Source organism: Girardinichthys multiradiatus, chromosome 3, assembly GCF_021462225.1.
Source record: "Girardinichthys multiradiatus isolate DD_20200921_A chromosome 3, DD_fGirMul_XY1, whole genome shotgun sequence".
NCBI lineage: Eukaryota > Metazoa > Chordata > Actinopteri > Cyprinodontiformes > Goodeidae > Girardinichthys > Girardinichthys multiradiatus.
In genome coordinates, this window is record NC_061796.1 from 18,170,886 (window position 1) to 18,189,181 (window position 18,296).

An 18,296-nucleotide genomic window follows, 5' to 3' on the forward strand; every position below is an offset into this window, starting at 1 on the left:
AACATCCAGTCCAGTATACATCTAGTTAACACTTTAATGGCCCACTCCCACCCATAAGGGTATAGGGAGAGGGTTTGACTTTATGTGCCATCTGAGTCCAAGCTGTGAAATAAACTCATTCAATACAATAAGCTTCCAGATGACTGTGACTAAGAATGAAACAAACTTCACTACTTCAGTTTGTTTACAGTAAAATACACTGGTGCTCTGTTCACTATGTAAAAAATCTTTAAGGGACCCTGAAGTTTGGGTCCACATTGTACCAAGGTTCAGACTACTGATCACAACATATGACAGCGTGGTTTTGCAGACCTCCACTGCTGAAATTGGTAGTTGCATGCAAATAATGACAAATTAATGAGAAAGGTGTTGTACTGGCCGATAACTTTGTATAGAACATATATATGTTATTATAGGTTATATTTTTAGTTTAGTTCTCTGCAAACAAAAAAAAAGACCTGAAGCTTTATTTGTAAAGTAGAGACATAACTGTTTTTTGTTTTTTTTGCCACTTTACTAATGCTGTGAAAGTTATAAGGTGTGTGATGATTCCAGCAACACATGGGTAGACTGACAAACACTTAAGAGGGTGTTGCTGCAACCAAGAGTCTATTTAAGGAACTGAATATGTGAGTCACCCACAGTAGTTAGTTCCCATTGGACAAAATTACTTAAAATTGGGCCCTGATCACAACAGTTCCAAACTGTTGTGGTAGATCAATGGCAATCTGTGCATAGGCAAGAATTGCAAGGAAGTTGCCTAAGCAAAACCTCATACGCACACCGTAGAAGAAGGGACAGGAGCAGAGCTGACTGGTTATGGTAGAGACTGTGATTCACTGTTGGAACATCCACTTTCCTTCTGTGTGCGCGCTCTAAGCAGACCCTCAGATCCAGCCTGGAAATGGAAAAGTCTGGAGTCTGCTACATCACCTGTTAGCCTGTTTCTGCTTGAAAACCTTTTAATTGTGTCATGTTGATTCTGTAACATTGGGAACTTTTTTTTGTTTCGGACATGATCTTTATTTACTGTTGGGCTCACTTCGTTCTGTGATGTTGTATGAATAAATAGTACTAAAGTTAAAGCTGTAAAATAACCCCTGAAAATGCCCTCCAATTACATGAATTAATAAGGCATTATTGCAGACTTAACTATGCAAATATATCAAATGTCATAGTATAATTTTAGAAAAGCTTTAAATGTTTAGAAAAAAAAATTGGTTGACCTGCAACTTTCTGCAGGATAAAGGCATTTTTGTGTCACAGTTAAACATTTCTTTGACTTGGCCAAACTTGTTGAGAATACACATGAAGACACGCTTCCTTCTTTTCTTCATGCTTTTAAGATTCTCAGTTTATATATCTTATTTCTCTTCTGTTTTATTTTTTTATGCACTGTTTTTCTTATTTTTTATACTCTAGAGATGCATTTATGTCAACCTGTGTTACCTGACATTTCAGTCTTTTGAGATCATTTTAAAATATTGCATTCCTAAAGTAGCTTGCAAGAAAATTTGAAATTTTCCGCCTTGGCTTCTTTTTTGTCGATAGACTCCAACTTCTGTGCTGGAGATGTCTGACAGTGGGGACGTGTTCGACGATGGGGAAATCCCTCCCAGCTGTCGCTCTACAGAAAGTAGCTTCACAGACTTTGTCCAATACCGAGAAGATGGTCCTGAGGACACGGATCAAACCTCTCATCCCCACCCTCCTCTCAAAGCAGGCAGTCGTCCCACAGGCTCGGTTCAGTCAAAGCCTTTGGACAAACCAGTCATGCAGCGTTGCCTGGAGCACTTCCAGCAGTTTCTCTCCTGTCTCATCACCTTTTATATCATTCCTGAGCACATGGACAAAGCTGAGGGTCAGAGAGATGAGCTCTTGCAATCAGGGCCCTTGGTGTCTGCACATTCCCAGCCCAGTACTTATACAGAGTCGTGCTCAGGAGCTGGGGCGGTCCAGAAAGGTTGTGTAGCTGCATTTACTGCTGCCTGTCAGCTCTTCTTAGAATGCTCCAGTTTCCCAGTCTACATTGCAGAGGGCAATCTCAAGTCCTCATCTGCCCAGGAAGAACATTGTGGTAAGTTTCTGCTGCAAACAATGATGAGAAACTATTTTTATCTTCTTGACTAAACTATATGAGATAAATAGAGGCCTTATACCCTTCATTTATTCTCTACAGACAGCGAGCAGGTCCGGCTGCCAGTGTGGCTGCAGACCCTAATGGATGCTTGCTGCCTGGCCAGTGACTTCAGCCTACAGGGTGTTGCAATCTCTCTGCTTATGGACCTAATAGGACTGACCCAGTCGGTTGCTATGGTGACAGCTGAGAGTCTGGCCTCTGGTGGCAGCATGGAGCCTGCTCAGCCAATGAGTCCCAGCCAGGGTCGAGTGGCTGTGGTTATTAGGCCTCCACTCACTCAGGGAATTCTGAAGCATATTGCAGATAAAACGGTCTTCTTCAAGGTAGAGATTGCTGAGGTTGCTCTACAGCTTAGTGGGATGGATGCTGGCCATTTAGGGTACTGACTTTATCTTATCTTTTGCTCAGAGTGTTGCATTGATCCTATGGGACCAGCTGGGTGAAGGAACCCCTCAGCATCACCAGCGCAGTGTTGAGCTCTTCTATCAGCTGCACAATCTGGTTCCTTCATCCAGTACCTGTGAGGATGTCATCAGCCAGCAACTCATGCACAGAGATAAGGTCAGTAAAATGAGCCTGTCTAAGGTCACAAAGGGGCAAACGTACGCCGTCACGTACAACCCGTACAGGGTCCACCTGTGTTGCATTTGTGAGCCCAACAGAACCCAAAGCATGAATGTTGTACCTAATCTTGAAGCAAAACAAAATCTCTGAATGCATTTCTTTAGTTTTGAATACTTTTCTATAAAATTAGTGGAAATCATTTTATTATCTTGGTTTTGTTTTTCAGAGAATTCGTTTGGAGGCCCATGTGAAGTTCTCTGTTCTGTGGCATTTAACGCGAGACCTGAACATCACCAAGTCTTCTCCGTTTAGCCGCACTTTTGACAGGTTAGTGAAATCAGTTATCTGTCAAGATTTCTCTCTCATTATTTAATCAAATGCATTTTCCATTCTCTTTTTTTTTTCATTATATTGTCCAAATTATTCTGCTCATTCGGACTTCTTTCCACCCCCAGGTCCCTTTTCATCATGCTCGACAGCTTGAGTTATTGGGACCCGTGTACTAGTGCTGTTGGTCGGGCTTGGTTAAATCAAGTTCTTCAGAGACATGACATTGCACGGATTCTAGAGCCACTCCTGCTCCTTCTGCTCCATCCTAAAACCCATAGGGTTTCTATTCAGAAGGTACAAGCCCAACGTCACTGGGCCCAGATGCTTCCTGACCCACCTGAACAGGAGCCAACACAACCCATCTACACTAGAGACTCCGGCTTCTCAGATGGTGAGCTGTGGATGTGAACTTTTTTCAGATATGTTAATAGTGATTATAACTCTGGATGTATTAACATCCTTGGCTGGTGTGAAGCTTTATTCGGAAATGTATTTTATTTTTCTTTCTTTAGGCTTCCTTCAGATTCGAAGTGAAAGGGTTGGGCATGAGGTCTTCAGAGGTCTGGCAATAAGTGACATGGAGCCCTTTTGCCTGACGGTTAACCCCCTAAGTGACAGCTTGTCCATTCTCAGCCTGAGCAGTGAAAACTTGCATTTAGCAGGTGAATATCAGCCTAGTGACCAGCAGGAGGAGCCACAGAGGTCAGAATCCAGTGGTTCCCGTTTATCTACACTGGAAAACGGTAGCTTTGAAGATCAAGAGGGGATCAGCTGCATCGGAAATGGCTCAGATCGACAGCTTGGTTCATCTGAAGAAACATCTGAAGACTGTATAGAGGATGCTGTGTCTTGCGTCATTAAGGACCTCATTGATAGGGTTTTGAATTTAGTAGATGATGAATCAAATGAACCCTCATCTCCGCCTGAAAACTGGCCCCAAACTGATACTGAAAGCACTTCTTCAGATACCTCCACTGGTCTCCGTCTGGACTCCTGCCCTCCCCATTGCTCCAAGCACCAGAATCTGACAGAGTTGCTGGCTGAAGGCACTTTAGAGTTCCTCTCTATCACTCCAGCAGACGGGCTGCACAAAGAGGGCATCGCTCGCCACAGTTCATCACCATCCATCGTCATGTTGCCAGACAGCACTGATCCAGCCACTCCAGACCGCACCTTGCAGGTGGATGACCCCCAGGCCCGCAAACGTAGCCACAGCAGTACTCAGCTTAGTCTTAAGGGGAAGATCATGGAGAGGTTGGTAGACAAATCTCCTGGGGCAAAGCCAAAGATCAAGAAGACTAAGAGGAAAGAGGAAGAGAAACAGAAACAGAAAAAAGCAAACCAAACGGAGAAACTGCATCCACCCAGTATTTTCTTTGGAGACAGTCTAGACCTTGAGAACTGGTACAGCTGTGGGGAAGGGGAGGTGTCAGAAATCGAGAGTGACATGGGCTCACCAAGTGGGGCCTCTGGTGAGACTGGTGCCGAAGCGAACATCACAGGACGCCGATCGTCTGCTGCCCCGCCTCGTTTTAACATCCATCCTCTCTACCAGCACGTCCTGCTATACCTACAACTGTATGACTCCTCTAGGACCCTGCATGCCCTGTCAGCCATCGCAGCCATGGTGAGAGCTGCTCCCTCAGGCTTTGTAAGCGCCATCTCCACCACCAGCATCAACAACACCTACACTCCACAGCTCTCCTTGCTTCAAAACCTGCTGGCACGCCACAGAGTCTCTGTTATGGGCAAGGACTTCTACTGCCCTATTCCCCAGGACTCTCACTCACATTCATTCCGCAGTGCCATGTACCTGGAGATAATCATCTCTCTCTGCCTCTACTTCTTGAGAAGCTATTATTCTGCCCATGTCACGGTGGGTTCTCAGGACTTGGCAGGAAATCGGGCCATGCAGCTGACAAGTGTGGAGGTCTTAACGCTGCTTTTCAGCGAGCTTGCCAAAGTCACAGCTGGCTCAGCAAAGGGTTTTGCTAGTTTCATCAGTGATGTCCTCTCTAAGTGCAAAGTTCAGAAAGTCATCCTCCATTGCCTCCTTTCCTCCATATTCAGTGCCCAGAAATGGCATGACCAAAGGATGGCAGGGGTCAATGTGTCCACAGTGGAGGAAGGTCTCTCAGAGGACAGTGTAATCAACATGTCAGAGGACCAGATAGACAACTGCAGCGCCGTTCAGTCCCAGCTGCTCAGACTGCTACAGAGTCTGGTTGTACTTGAGCACAAGGTCCTAGTGCCAGCAGATGAAAGTGGAGAAGGTGGGCCTGCCGGAGGAGGACCAGGTGGAGGGGCAGGAAGTGGTGGGGTGGCAGGGTTTGAGATCCTAGGTGGGGAGGTGGAACATGTCAACCCTCAGCAGCCTATGACATCACTGCAGTACCTCCATGGTCAGCCTATCACAGCACAGGGCATGTTCCTGTGTGCAGTTATCAGGGCCTTGCACCAGCACCATGCCTGTAAAATGCATCCCCAGTGGATAGGACTGATCACAGCCACCCTGCCGTACATGGGGAGGGTCCTGAGGAGGGTGGTGGCCTCAGTGACTCTGCAGCTGTGCAGAAACCTGGATAATCTCCTCCAGCAGTACCGCTATGAAACCAGTATTACAGACACCAGGTAAGAACATGATACACCTTGACTTGGTCAGCAGAGGGCACTCTTTACCACAGAATGAACACCAGTCATCCTTATGTTTCATGTACACCACATCTACACTCCAAATTGTTGTTGTTTTTTTTCAAATTGCATATTGTCTAACTATCCTGTAGACCCCAGTGGATGGCTCTCTGTATCCCTCCAGACCTGATTCTGACTGTGCTGGAGGGAATAACATCGATCATCCATTACTGTCTGCTGGACCCCACTTCACAGTACCACCAGGTGAGGGCACTAAAGCCTGAGGATTCTGCCGGAACATGAATGAAGTCCTTGATTTTTATGAGTGTGCTTTTCATACTTGATTTAATAGATTAGTGGCGCTAAGCACTGTTGCAAAAGTATTCACACCCCTTAAGGTTTTTCTCATTATAGGTACAAACATGTACTTTATAATTGCTAAGTGGAAGGACAATAATGCATGGTTTTTCAAATGTTTTGCAATAAAAATTTAAAAGTGTGGCATGCATTTTTTTATTTAACCCCTCTGAGTTAAGACTTTTTAATTTACACATTTACTTTTTAATTACAGCTCTTAGTAGTTTGGAGTATCAGCTTTGCACATCTAAATACTTAAAATTTTGCCACTGCAGTCAGTTGCCTTCAGAATGTATTAAAATGTAAATACAGCTGTGAAGGAATTAAAGGCTTGTTAGAGAACATTCGTGAACAAACATCATCATGAAGAACACAGCAGATGGGTCGAAAGAAAGCTTCTGAAAGGTTAAAAGCAGAGTGAGGGTATAAAACAAGCTTCATACATGTCACTGATCAATGCATTATATAAAGATAGACTCTGGACCAACAAACATCCACCTGATCTAGCAGGCTGGCCAAGTAGAGCATTAATCAGTGAAGCAGCCAAGAGGCTCCTGGTAACTCTGGAGGAGCTGCAGGGGTCAGATGACAAAATCTGTCAACAACTTTTAATCGTGCACTTCACAAAACTCTTCATTAAAGAGGAAAAAAAGCCATAAGATGTAATGTTTGCAACTCATTGTGTCCCTTAGCGATAATGTGGAAACTGGTTAGAGTTGATGCATTGAGATACATACAAGACATTTCATTAAGAAAACCTCTTAGAAGAAATACTCTTTGAAAATACTAATGTCATGCAAAAGACTCAGGACTTGGGTTTCACCTTTTTTCATGTGTTTGACTACTCGTACTCGTCGTCTTCCGCTTATCCGGGACCGGGTCGCGGGGGCAGCAGACTCAACAGAGACGCCCAGATGTCCCTCTCTCCAGACACCTCCTCCAGTTCCTCCAGGGGGAGCCCAAGGCGTTCCCAGGCCAGCCGAGAGACATAGTCCCTCCAGTGTGTCCTGGGCCGTCCCCTGGGCCTCCTCCCGGTGGGACGTGCCTGGAACACCTCCCGAGGAAGGCGTCCAGGAGGCATCCGGTATAGATGCCCGAGCCACCTCAACTGGCTCCTCTCGATGTGGAGGAGCAGCGGCTCTACTCCGAGCCCCTCCCGGATGGCCGAGCTCCTCACCCTATCTCTAAGGGAGTGCCCGGCCACCCTACGGAGGAAACTCATTTCAGCCGCTTGTATCCGGGATCTCGTTCTTTCGGTCATGACCCAAAGTTCATGGCCATAGGTGAGGGTAGGAACGTAGACCGACCAGTAAATTGAGAGCTTTGCTTTTCGGCTCAGCTCTCTCTTCACCACAACGGACCGGCACAGCGCCCCCATTACTGTGGCAGCCGCACCGATCCGTCTGTCGATCTCCCGCTCCATTCTTCCCTCACTCGTGAACAAGACCCCGAGATACTTGAACTCCTCCACTTGAGGCAGGAACTCCCCTCCAACCTGAAGAGGACAAGCCACCCTTTTCCGGTCGAGTACCATGGCCTCAGACTTGGAGGAGCTGATCCTCATCCCAGCCGCTTCACACTCGGCTGCGAACCGCCACAGCGCATGCTGTAGGTCTTGGCTAGAGGGGGCCAGCAGGTCATCTGCAAAAAGAAGAGACGAAATCCACTGGTCCCCAAACCAGACCCCCTCCGGCCCTTGGCTGCGTCTAGAAATCCTGTCCATAAAAGTTATGAACAGGACCGGTGACAAAGGGCAGCCCTGCCGGAGTCCAACATGCACTGGGAACAGGTCCGACTTAGTGCCGGCAATGCGGACCAAACTCCTGCTCCGCTCGTACAGGGACCGGATGGCCCCTAGTAAAGGGCCCCCGATTCCATACTCCTGGAGCACCCCCCACAGGGCATCACGAGGGACACAGTCTAATGCCTTCTCCAGGTCCACAAAACACATGTGAACCGGTTGGGCAAACTCCCATGAACCCTCGAGCACCCTGTAGAGGGTATAGAGCTGGTCCAGTGTTCCACGGCCGGGACGAAAACCACACTGCTCCTCCTGAAGCTGAGGTTCGACTATCGGTCGGACTCTCCTCTCCAATACCCTGGCGTAGGCCTTACCAGGGAGGCTGAGGAGTGTGATCCCCCTGTAGTTGGAACACACCCTCCGGTCCCCCTTCTTATGAAGGGGGACCACCACCCCAGTCTGCCAGTCCAGAGGCACTGTCCCCGACCGCCACGCAATGTTGAAGAGACGTGTCAACCATGACAGCCCTACAACATCCAGAGACTTGAGGTACTCAGGGCGGATCTCATCCACCCCCGAAGCCTTGCCACCGCGGAGCTTTTTAACCACCTCGGTGACTTCAGCCTGGGTGATGAAAGAGTTCAACCCCGAGTCCCCAGCCTCTGTTTCCACCACGGAATGCGTGATGGCAGGATTGAGGAGATCCTCGAAGTACTCCTTCCACCGCCCGATAATGTCCTCAGTCGAGGTCAGTAGTCTCCCGCCCCCACTATAAACAGTGTTGGCGAAGCACTGCTTCACCCTCCCGAGGCAACGGACGGTTTGCCAGAATCGCTTTGAGGCCAACCGGTAGTCTTTCTCCATGGCCTCACCGCACTCCTCCCAGGTCCGAGTTTTTGCCTCTGCCACCGCCCGGGCCGCAGCACGCTTGGCCTCACGGTACCCGTCAGCCGCCTCAGGAGTCCCACAAGCCAACCAGAGCCGATAGGACTCCTTCTTCAGCTTAACAGCTTCCCTTACTGCCGGTGTCCACCACCGGGTTCTGGGATTGCCGCCGCGACAGGCACCGCAGACCTTACGGCCACAGCTACGGGCAGCAGCATCGACAATAGATGCGGAGAACATGGTCCACTCGGACTCTATGTCTCCAACATCCCCCGGGATCTGGTCGAAGCTCTCCCGGAGGTGGGAGTTGAATACATCCCTGGCCGAGGGCTCTGCCAGGCGTTCCCAGCAGACCCTCACTATGCGCTCGGGCCTGCCAAGTCTGTCCGACTTTCTCCTCCTCCAGCGTATCCAACTCACCACCAGGTGATGATCAGTGGACAGCTCAGCCCCTCTCTTCACCTGAGTGTCCAAAACATGCGGCCGAAGGTCTGATGATACGACAACAAAGTCAATCATCGACCTCCTTCCTAGGGTGTCCTGGTGCCAATTCCACTGATGGACACCCTTATGTTTGAACATGGTGTTCGTTATGGACAATCCGTGACTAGCACAGAAGTCCAATAACAAAACACCACTCGGATTCAGATTGGGGAGGCCATTCCTCCCGATCAAGCCTCTCCAGGTGTCACTGTCGTTCCCCACGTGGGCGTTGAAGTCCCCCAGCAGAATAATGGAGTCCCCAGGAGGGGCACTATCCAGCACCCCCGACAGGGACGCCAAGAAGGCTGGGTACTCTGCACTGCCACTCGGCCCGTAGGCTGAAATGATAGTCAGAGACCTCTCCCCAACCCGAAGGCGCAGGGATACGACCCTCTCATCCACTGGGGTAAACCCCAACAGGAGACGGCTGAGCTGGGGGGCAACAAGCAAACCCACACCAGCCCGCCGCCTCTCCCTGCGGGCCACTCCAGAGTAGAAGATAGTCCAACCCCTCTCAAAGAGATGGGTTCCAGAGCCCACGCTGTGCGTGGAGGCAAGCCCGACCATTTCTAGTTGATATCTCTTGACCTCCCGCACCAGCTCAGGCTCCTTCCCCCACAGCGAGGTGACATTCCACGTCCCTAGAGCCAGCCTAAGCATCCGGGGATCGGGCCGTTGAGGTCTCCACCTTCGTCCGCCACCCAATCCTCTTTGCACCGGTCCCTCACGGTTCCCCCTGCAGGTGGTGGGCCCACTGGGGGAGTCTTTAATTTCATGACTATGAATATTGTAGCTTCACACTAAAGGCATCAAAACTATGAATTAACACATGTGGAATTATATACTGAACAAAAAAGTGTGAAACAACTGAAAATATGTCTTATATTCTAGGTTCTTCAAAGTAGCCACCTTTTGGTTTGATTACTGCTCCGCACACTCTTGGCATTCTGTTGATGAGCTTCAAGAGGTCGTCACCTGAAATGGTTTTCACTTCACAGGTGTGCCCTGTCAGGTTTAATAAGTGGGATTTCAAGCCTTATAAATGGGGTTGGGACCATCAGTTGTGTTGTGCAGGAGGTGGATACAGTACACAGCTGATAGTCCTACTGAATAGACTGTTATAATTTGTATTATGGCAAGAAAAAAGCAGCTAAGTAAAGAAAAATGAGTAGCCATCATTACTTTAAGAAATGAAGGTCAGTCAGTCCGAACAACTGGGAAAACTTTGAAAGTGTCCCCAAGTGCAGTCGCAAAAACCATCAAGCGCTACAAAAAAACTGGCTCACATGAGGACCGCCCCAGGAAAGGAAGACCAAGAGTCACCTCTGCTGCAGACGATAAGTTCATCTGAGTCACCAGCCTCAGAAATCGCAGGTTAACAGCAGCTCAGATTAGAGAACAGGTCAATGCCACACAGAGTTCTAGCAGCAGACACATCTCTAGAACAACTGTTAAGAGGAGACTGTGTGAATCAGGCCTTCATGGTAAAGTAGCTTCTAGGAAACCACTGCTGAGGACAGGCAACAAGCAGAAGAGACTTGTTTGGGCTAAAGAACACAAGGAATGGACATTAGACCAGTGGAAATCTGTGCTTTGGTCTGATGAGTCCAAGTTTGAGATCTTTGGTTCTAACCACCGTGTCTTTGTGCGGCGCAGAAGAGGTGAACGGATGGACTCTACATGCCTGGTTCCCACCGTGAAGCATGGAGGAGGAGGTGTGATGGTGTTGGGGGTGCTTTGCTGGTGACACTGTTGGGGATTTATTCAAATTTGAAGGCATACTGAACCAGCATGGCTACCACAGCATCTTGCAGCGGCATGCTATTCCATCCGGTTTGCGTTTAGTTGGACCATCATTTATTTTTCAACAGGACAATGACCCCAAACACACCTCCAGGCTGTGTAAGGGCTATTTGACCAAGAAGGAGAGTGATGGGGTGCTGCGCCAGATGACCTTGCCTCCACAGTCACCGGACCTGAACCCAATCGAGATGGTTTGAGGTGAGCTGGACTGCAGAGTGAAGGCAAAAAGGCCAACAAGTATTAAGCATCTCTGGGAACTCCTTCAAGACTATTGGAAAACCATTTCAGGTGACTACCTCTTGAAGCTCATCAACAGAATGCCAAGAGTGTGTGGAGCAGTAATCAAAGCAAAAGGTGGCTACTTTGAAGAACCTAGAATATAAGACATATTTTCAGTTGTTTCACATTTTTTTGTTCAGTATATAATTCCACATGTGTTAATTCATAGTTTTGATGCCTTCAGTGTGAAGCTACAATATTCATAGTCATGAAAATAAAGAAAACTCTTTGAATGAGAAGGTGTGTCCAAACTTTTGGTCTGTACTGTATGTACATGGACCCTCCCCAGCTAATCTCACATAGTTTAAATTGTTTTAATAAGAAGAATGGGTAAAAGATGTCTGTAGGTCTATAGATGTGCAAAGCTGGTAGAGACAGACCTCACAAGACTCTATAAAGTGTAACTGCAGGGTTAAAAGATGGTTCTACAAAGTACTGACTTTAAGGTGTTGAAGACAAAAGCACATTGCACTTTTCAGATTATTATTTGTGATTAAAGTATTTCTCGAGTTTACTTCACAATTCAATTCAAATACAACATATAAATATATATTATTGTTATTTATATATTTATATGTATTTTTAGAAATATAAATCCAATAGGATATACTGCAGTACGTGGTTGTAACATGAAAAATGTGAAAAAGTTAAAGGCATGAACACTTTTGCAGCTAAGATTGTTCTTCGTTTCCTTTCACAAAACCTACTGCTAAGTCAGTATTGAGGGTCTTGTTGCAATCTTCAGTTACAGGTAAGTGTTGACCAGAAGCACCTGGCCGAGGCCCGTTCAGGCATCCTGTCCATCCTCCACACCATCATGTCTTCTGTCACTCTGCTGTGGAGCGTCCTCCACCAAGCTGACATCTCTGACAAGCCAGCTGCTGCTTCAGCTGCTGCCACTTCAAACATCAACCTGGGCTCCACTAAGGTCTGTCAACAAATGCGGATCCATGATCCATTCTGGGTGAAAATTAAACATATTTGCAGCTGAATAAGGACAACCTTTGCAGGAACTAATGGAATATTATAAATCAAAAAAATAAGATTGAATTTTTCTTGCAGGGCCTTTTTTCTTTTAGATGTTTATCTGATAAGGAATTGTTTTGTTGGGATTACTTCTTAAGTTGCTGTTTTTACTTTTTCTAAAACAACACAATTGGAAAACAACATCAGGAATTTAATTTGTGACATAATGAATTGAGATATCAATCTCATGTAGGTTTCTTACATCTCATTCACAGAAGCTGCGTCAGCAGATCTTGGAGCTGCTGGGTCCAATATCCATGAACCACGGCGCTCATTTCATGGCAGCAATTGCTTATGTTTGGAATGAGAGAAAACAAGTCAAGACTCCAATCAGAAATAAGGTAATCGGGGAGAAAAATGCTGGCGCTGTAAGGATTGTTTTTGGTGCTTTTTACATAGTTAAATAAGATGTAATGTTGTTATATCCTGTTTTCCATTGAGATTGAGCAGATTGAGATAACATTCATCAGGAGTAAAATATGAAACCAGCATAGCTGTAACTCTGCTTTCATTAGCATTGCACCCCAGAAGGTCTTTTGTTGCCGGTCACTTTAAATCTTTTACAGTTCATATTGCGTATTCATAAGAATATATTTTAGGTGATTCCTGTCGCCAGTGAGGAGCAGCTGCTGCTAGTTGAGCTCGTTCGGTCGGTCAGCGCCATGCACACTGAGACCGTCATGCAGACAGTCAAAGAGGTCCTGAAGCAGCCGCCTGCCACTGCAAAAGACAAGGTTGGTTTATAGTATGAGATTCTGAAGCCAGTAAAACATGTTAAAGAACCGTATGCTTTTGCTTTTGTGTAAAAAACCTCACCAATGTACAACAGTAAATTAGATTATCATTGATAAGTTGATGCATTACAGTAATCCTTTTCAACATGTGAAACTCGGATTACACACAGACAGATATACTGTATTTTAAGCTATTTATCTCTGTTAATTTTGAGGATTATTAAACCTGCCGAAACCCCAAATTAACTTTCGCAGAAAAGTAAGACATTTCTAAAGACCAATGAAAAAATAAAAAACACACTGCTGAAAAGCACATCCATGTGCTATACAGTTTAGACACTTGATGCTTGGTTTGGGCTTTTTTGCATGAGTTACTGCATCAATGCAGCATGGCATGGAGGCGATCAGCCTGCGACACTGCTGAGGTTTTGAGGGGGCCCAGGTTGCTTTAGTAGCAGCCTTCAGCGAGTCTGCATCGTTGGCTCTCGTCTCTCACCTCCCTCTCGACAATGAGCCATAGATCCTTTATCATTAAGGCTGTTCTTTTGGCCATGTGGGCAGGTGCCAATTCCTGCTGGAAAATAAAATCTCCATAAAGATCCTTTTCTGGTAGATGACTTAAGCTACCCAGATTCTATTCCTCTCCACCTTTCCTCCAGACTCTGAAACCTTGATTTTCAATAAAAAGCTAATTTTACTTTTATCTGAAAAGAGGACATTGGACCACTGCGAAGAGTCCAGTCTGCCTTAGCACAGGTAACACACTACTGACGCTGTCTGAATTTTAGGCTTTCATTAACTGTGAAAGACATCTTGTGTGGCAATGCATAAAGACAATCTTTATGATTTAGAGAAGTTAATGTTATTAATCTCGTTATTGAAACATTTTTAACAGACATCGACTCACAAACACTAAATGTGTTAACGTGCTTAAAAACAATTCTGCATATGCACTAATTTAACCTGAATATTGACCAGAAAATGCTAAAAAACAGAAAGACAAGAACATCCATCAGTATATAAGTTTCCACGTCTGGGTGTTAAAATATCTGACTGCTGCAGGCACAAAGGATCTTCTTAGTCGTTCACTGGATGATCTTCGTAGTTCCTTAAAAAAACTCTATTACGAGGATAGTTTTCAAACAGCAACGTTTTCGGTTTTGACCTGGTTCTCTTGGCTATAGTGATCCCAATGTGTCTGGGGATAAACCATTAATGGATCCAGCTCTCTTGATGTAAATGTACCTATAGGTCGTCATTTTTAGCTGATCTAATGTTATTTTCCACCGATCTTTAGAAGCACATCTCTTTGGAAGTCTGCATGCTACAGTTCTTCTATGCCTATGTGCAGAGGTGAGTACATCACTTCATAGCTGTGCTTATTCAAAGCAATTATATCTGATATATGATCTGTGTCCTCCTTGCATCCCAGGATTCCTGTTTCCAGTTTGGTTGATAGCTGGCCATCTCTTCTGGTGCTGCTGAAGGATTCCATGCAGTTAGGTCTTCCTGCTCCTGGACAGTTTCTCATACTGGGGTTGGTTTCTCTACCTGATCTTTCTTTTTAGTTTCAGAATATTCCTCCAGGTCTGCAATTCTTAAAAACTGAAATCTGATTGCAGGCATCATGGGATTTATGTTTACAGTTCATTAAACCAACAGTGTTTCTGGTTTTCTTTTCCTTAGAGTTCTGAATGAGTTTATCTTGAAGAACCCCAATCTGGAGAGTAAGAAAGACCAGCGAGAGCTTCAGGTAATTGTAATGGCTACTTTTGTGAGTTGTCTCATAGGTGATGGTAGCAAAAATAACACAAGAAGCTGAGGGAAATGGTTGTAAATTAGGGGCTTCATATTTTACGTTGCTAGAAGTTACCTTCAACAGTTCTGAAAGGTAAAAAGAAGAGAAATATCTTACTAATAGAAATCTGAGAGGTGTGGCATGCAATTGTTTCCACCTCCCTGCGAGTCAATACTTTGTAGAACCACCTTTCATTGCAATTAAAGCTCAAGCTAACTTAATAGCTCAGACTCATTCAGATCAGGGAGAAAGCATTTGTGAACTGCAATTTTCATGTGTTACCGCAGATTAGAGAGTTAGATTGGATTCCTGGACTTTGACTAGGCCATTCTAACATTCTGTCAAATACATTCCCTAATAAATGTCATTGACGTCTGTGGTTGTCTTGAAAAAATAGTCAAATATTAATATTTTCACCAGACACTGTAGAAGACCAGATTTTTCAGAGGTTACCGTTGACTGTTGGTTATCTTCCTTAATCCCAGTTTGGGAACTTTTTGTTTACTTATTTACTTGTAAACTGAGAAGATTTTGCCACAAAAAGTAAAGGAGCAAGCATATTGCTGTCTTACTAAATGGTAGGACCGGTGCTGGAGTAACGTTAGCAGGTGTGAAGTACAGTAATGTAGGATATCTGTGACTGTCAGAAAATTGATTCTTTGGATCATGGTAAGGTTTACTTTAAGGAAATCTGTGTGTTCAGGATGTGACTCATAAGGTGGTGGAGGCCATTGGAACGATCGCAGGATCCTCTTTGGAACCAACCACGTGGTTAAGGAGGAACCTGGAGGTGAAGGCATCTCCTCAAATAGTTGTGGATGGAACCAACCTGGAAGCAGATGTAGAAGGTGCCCCCTTAACCTTCATTTTTTTTTCTGTAAATCTTGCAACTGCATTGAAATAAATGTTATAGCTGTCCCTGTTACTACTTTCAATCTTTGCATCAACCATGAATGAAGTCAGTCTTCAGCGGTTGACAGGTTACGTAGAGTCTTTGCAAATCAAATGCTAATAGTTTCATGTAATCAAATCTGAAAAAATGGGACAACAAATGTAGCTATAACTAAAGTTTGGGAATGTTTTTGGATGCTTTAGCATGGCAGTTTATAATGAGCTTTGTAGCTGCTGCTAATGTTTGCTGTATGTGTTTTGTAGACTTAATGCTCACAGTGATGGAGGCCTCCAGCTTCACTCCATCTGTATACAGTGTTCACGCCCTCACACTGCTGGCTGAGGTAAACACGAGTATTTCCGACCCATCTATCCCCTTCAGTCGGTGGTTCTTTCACTCGATTTCAGCTGCTCATTTGCCGGCAGTGTTTGGATCCTGGTATAATACTAACACAAAACATCTTAAGTCCTTAGATTTGATTTCCAGCCACCACTCCTGCCAGTCCTTCAGTTGTCATTAGTGAACCAATCAATCCATGTGTTGGGTTGGATCTGGCTGTGGAGGATGTGGACAGTTTGACTCATCGGAAACCTTTTTGCATCCTGTCTGTTTTTAGCTCCGTGGGGTTTAATTTGGAACATGTTGCCTGTGCCTTACTGATATCGCAGCTATAGATTTATGGGTTTAGACAAGGTTCTACATCAAAAACATGCTGCTCTGCAGATTGAGACACTTGCTTTGTGCGTCATATATCACTTCTCAGCCGCTAAAGCTCGAACATCACGTACCTCCGTTTGATATATTGATCTTTCTAATAGGTGCTGGCTCATCTGTTGGACATGGTGTTCTACAGTGACGAGAAGGAGAAAGTCATCCCACTGCTGGTTAATATCATGCACTACGTTGTTCCCTACCTCCGTAACCACAGGTGTGGAAAAGATTCCTTTCTTTATTTCTTTCTGTAAAATAACAAGACCCCTATAATGGCTTTCCCCTCTAAATAAAGCTGGACATCACTGACCTTACAGAAACTACAGATTGGAGATAACATGTTAGTAAAAACCTTCATTTAATGTTACTAAATTGCAATAAACTGCCAAATGTGGAAATTAGGATGGATCCATCAGAGATTTGTGGCTGATTTCTACAGTTTTGTAAAACTTCAACCTCCTAATATCAATTAGTCAATTTTGATTTCTGAACATGATTATTTACAATATTTCTTTCTAAGTATTTATAAAGGGAGCTGCTACAACGTCCATGTAAGAGAGTTGGTGTTAAACAGGATTTTACTCATTTAAAACACAACAGATTTCCTTAAAGGCAGCTAACAGTTCCAAATTCATCATCTTCCATCGCAGACAGAGGTTGCAATTTCGAAAAGGATAGAACAGAATTACTTCGCTGTAAAACATTCAGCATTCCCGGTGTCCACTAAAGTCACTTCAGGTCAGTTTATTCTTTTGCCAGATAAACATAATGTCCTCCGGGGCGGGAATTATCTGACATCACGTAACAGACGGCTCATTTTTGTATCTGACTTTGTAGGCATAAAACAACTAAAATTGCAAAAGTACAAAACAAAAAAGTGGCAAAATGACCACCAAAGTGAAAGTCTAGTTTCTGTCGTTGCACTCTCAATAGGAAATATAGGTTCCTGTTATATGAAGCTTCTGTTCTTCCTCTGTCATGATTTTTAAACTTGATTCTGAAAGTCTTACTTCCAATCTTATTCCTTCTGTAACAACTTCCACACTGAAGACTGTTGGTGTTGTTTGCTCAACCTGTTAGCACGTCTCTCTCTTGTGAAAATGCTCTCTAGCTGATAGAAAAAAAGGCCAAGCTGATAGGCTGTTTTTAACGTTTTCTTTGACAGTGCTCACAACGCCCCCAGCTACCGAGCCTGCATCCAACTGCTGAGCAGCTTAAGTGGTTACCAGTACACCCGCCGTGCCTGGAAAAAGGAGGCCTTCGACCTCTTCATGGACCACACCTTCTTCCAGATGGATGCCTCCTGTGTCAGCCAGTAAGCAGAAACTTACTACAGAAAAGGATATCCAACAACCTGTTTGTAAATGCTTGTCCTTATGTTTACAGGCTATAGTTAGCAGGATTTACTCTAACAATGTCTCTAATTTTCTAGCTGGAGAGCCATTATTGACCACCTGATGACTCATGACAAGACCACTTTTAGAGACCTGATAAGTAAGCGTTATATTTTCTATCTATAAATATGTTTCTGCAGTACAGAGCATTACCTGTGCATCAGGCAGAATAATTCTGCATGCAAGAAAAACCTTCTCAGGTTTGCATTTCTAATCACATCAAGTCTGTGACCCTCTGCTATTAAAAATTAATTATTTGGACTTAATGACTGTGGCAGGCAGAATTAAAATGTTTGTGTCTGCTTTCAGCCCGGGTAGCGGTTGCTCAGAGCAGCTCCCTGAGTTTGTTCACAAACAGAGACGCTGAGCTGGAGCAGAGGGCCATGTTGCTCAAACGCTTGGCCTTTACCATCTACAGCAGTGAGGTGGACCAGTATCAGAAATACCTGCCAGACATCCAGGGTGAACACAAGCAAACTTCTTTCTTGAGCTTAACACACATAAACACACACACACACACACATGATC

The 18,296-nt window shown here is 45.0% G+C and overlaps 1 protein-coding gene across 1 annotated transcript in view; it reads left to right on the forward strand.

Moving 5' to 3' along the window:
• Nucleotides 1-18,296, forward strand: part of dop1a (DOP1 leucine zipper like protein A) — a 42,754-nt gene that overhangs the window by 20,555 nt on the left and 3,903 nt on the right. Inside the window, exons 15-33 of the mRNA XM_047357992.1 lie at nucleotides 1,552-2,077; nucleotides 2,180-2,463; nucleotides 2,549-2,701; nucleotides 2,931-3,031; nucleotides 3,160-3,425; nucleotides 3,547-5,665; nucleotides 5,818-5,929; nucleotides 11,959-12,141; nucleotides 12,455-12,580; nucleotides 12,839-12,973; nucleotides 14,271-14,326; nucleotides 14,406-14,510; nucleotides 14,660-14,726; nucleotides 15,475-15,619; nucleotides 15,927-16,006; nucleotides 16,482-16,591; nucleotides 17,540-17,689; nucleotides 17,807-17,868; nucleotides 18,078-18,230. Of these exons, the coding sequence (XP_047213948.1) occupies nucleotides 1,552-2,077; nucleotides 2,180-2,463; nucleotides 2,549-2,701; nucleotides 2,931-3,031; nucleotides 3,160-3,425; nucleotides 3,547-5,665; nucleotides 5,818-5,929; nucleotides 11,959-12,141; nucleotides 12,455-12,580; nucleotides 12,839-12,973; nucleotides 14,271-14,326; nucleotides 14,406-14,510; nucleotides 14,660-14,726; nucleotides 15,475-15,619; nucleotides 15,927-16,006; nucleotides 16,482-16,591; nucleotides 17,540-17,689; nucleotides 17,807-17,868; nucleotides 18,078-18,230 (4,933 nt within the window). The remainder of the gene's footprint in view (nucleotides 1-1,551; nucleotides 2,078-2,179; nucleotides 2,464-2,548; nucleotides 2,702-2,930; nucleotides 3,032-3,159; nucleotides 3,426-3,546; nucleotides 5,666-5,817; nucleotides 5,930-11,958; nucleotides 12,142-12,454; nucleotides 12,581-12,838; nucleotides 12,974-14,270; nucleotides 14,327-14,405; nucleotides 14,511-14,659; nucleotides 14,727-15,474; nucleotides 15,620-15,926; nucleotides 16,007-16,481; nucleotides 16,592-17,539; nucleotides 17,690-17,806; nucleotides 17,869-18,077; nucleotides 18,231-18,296) is intronic.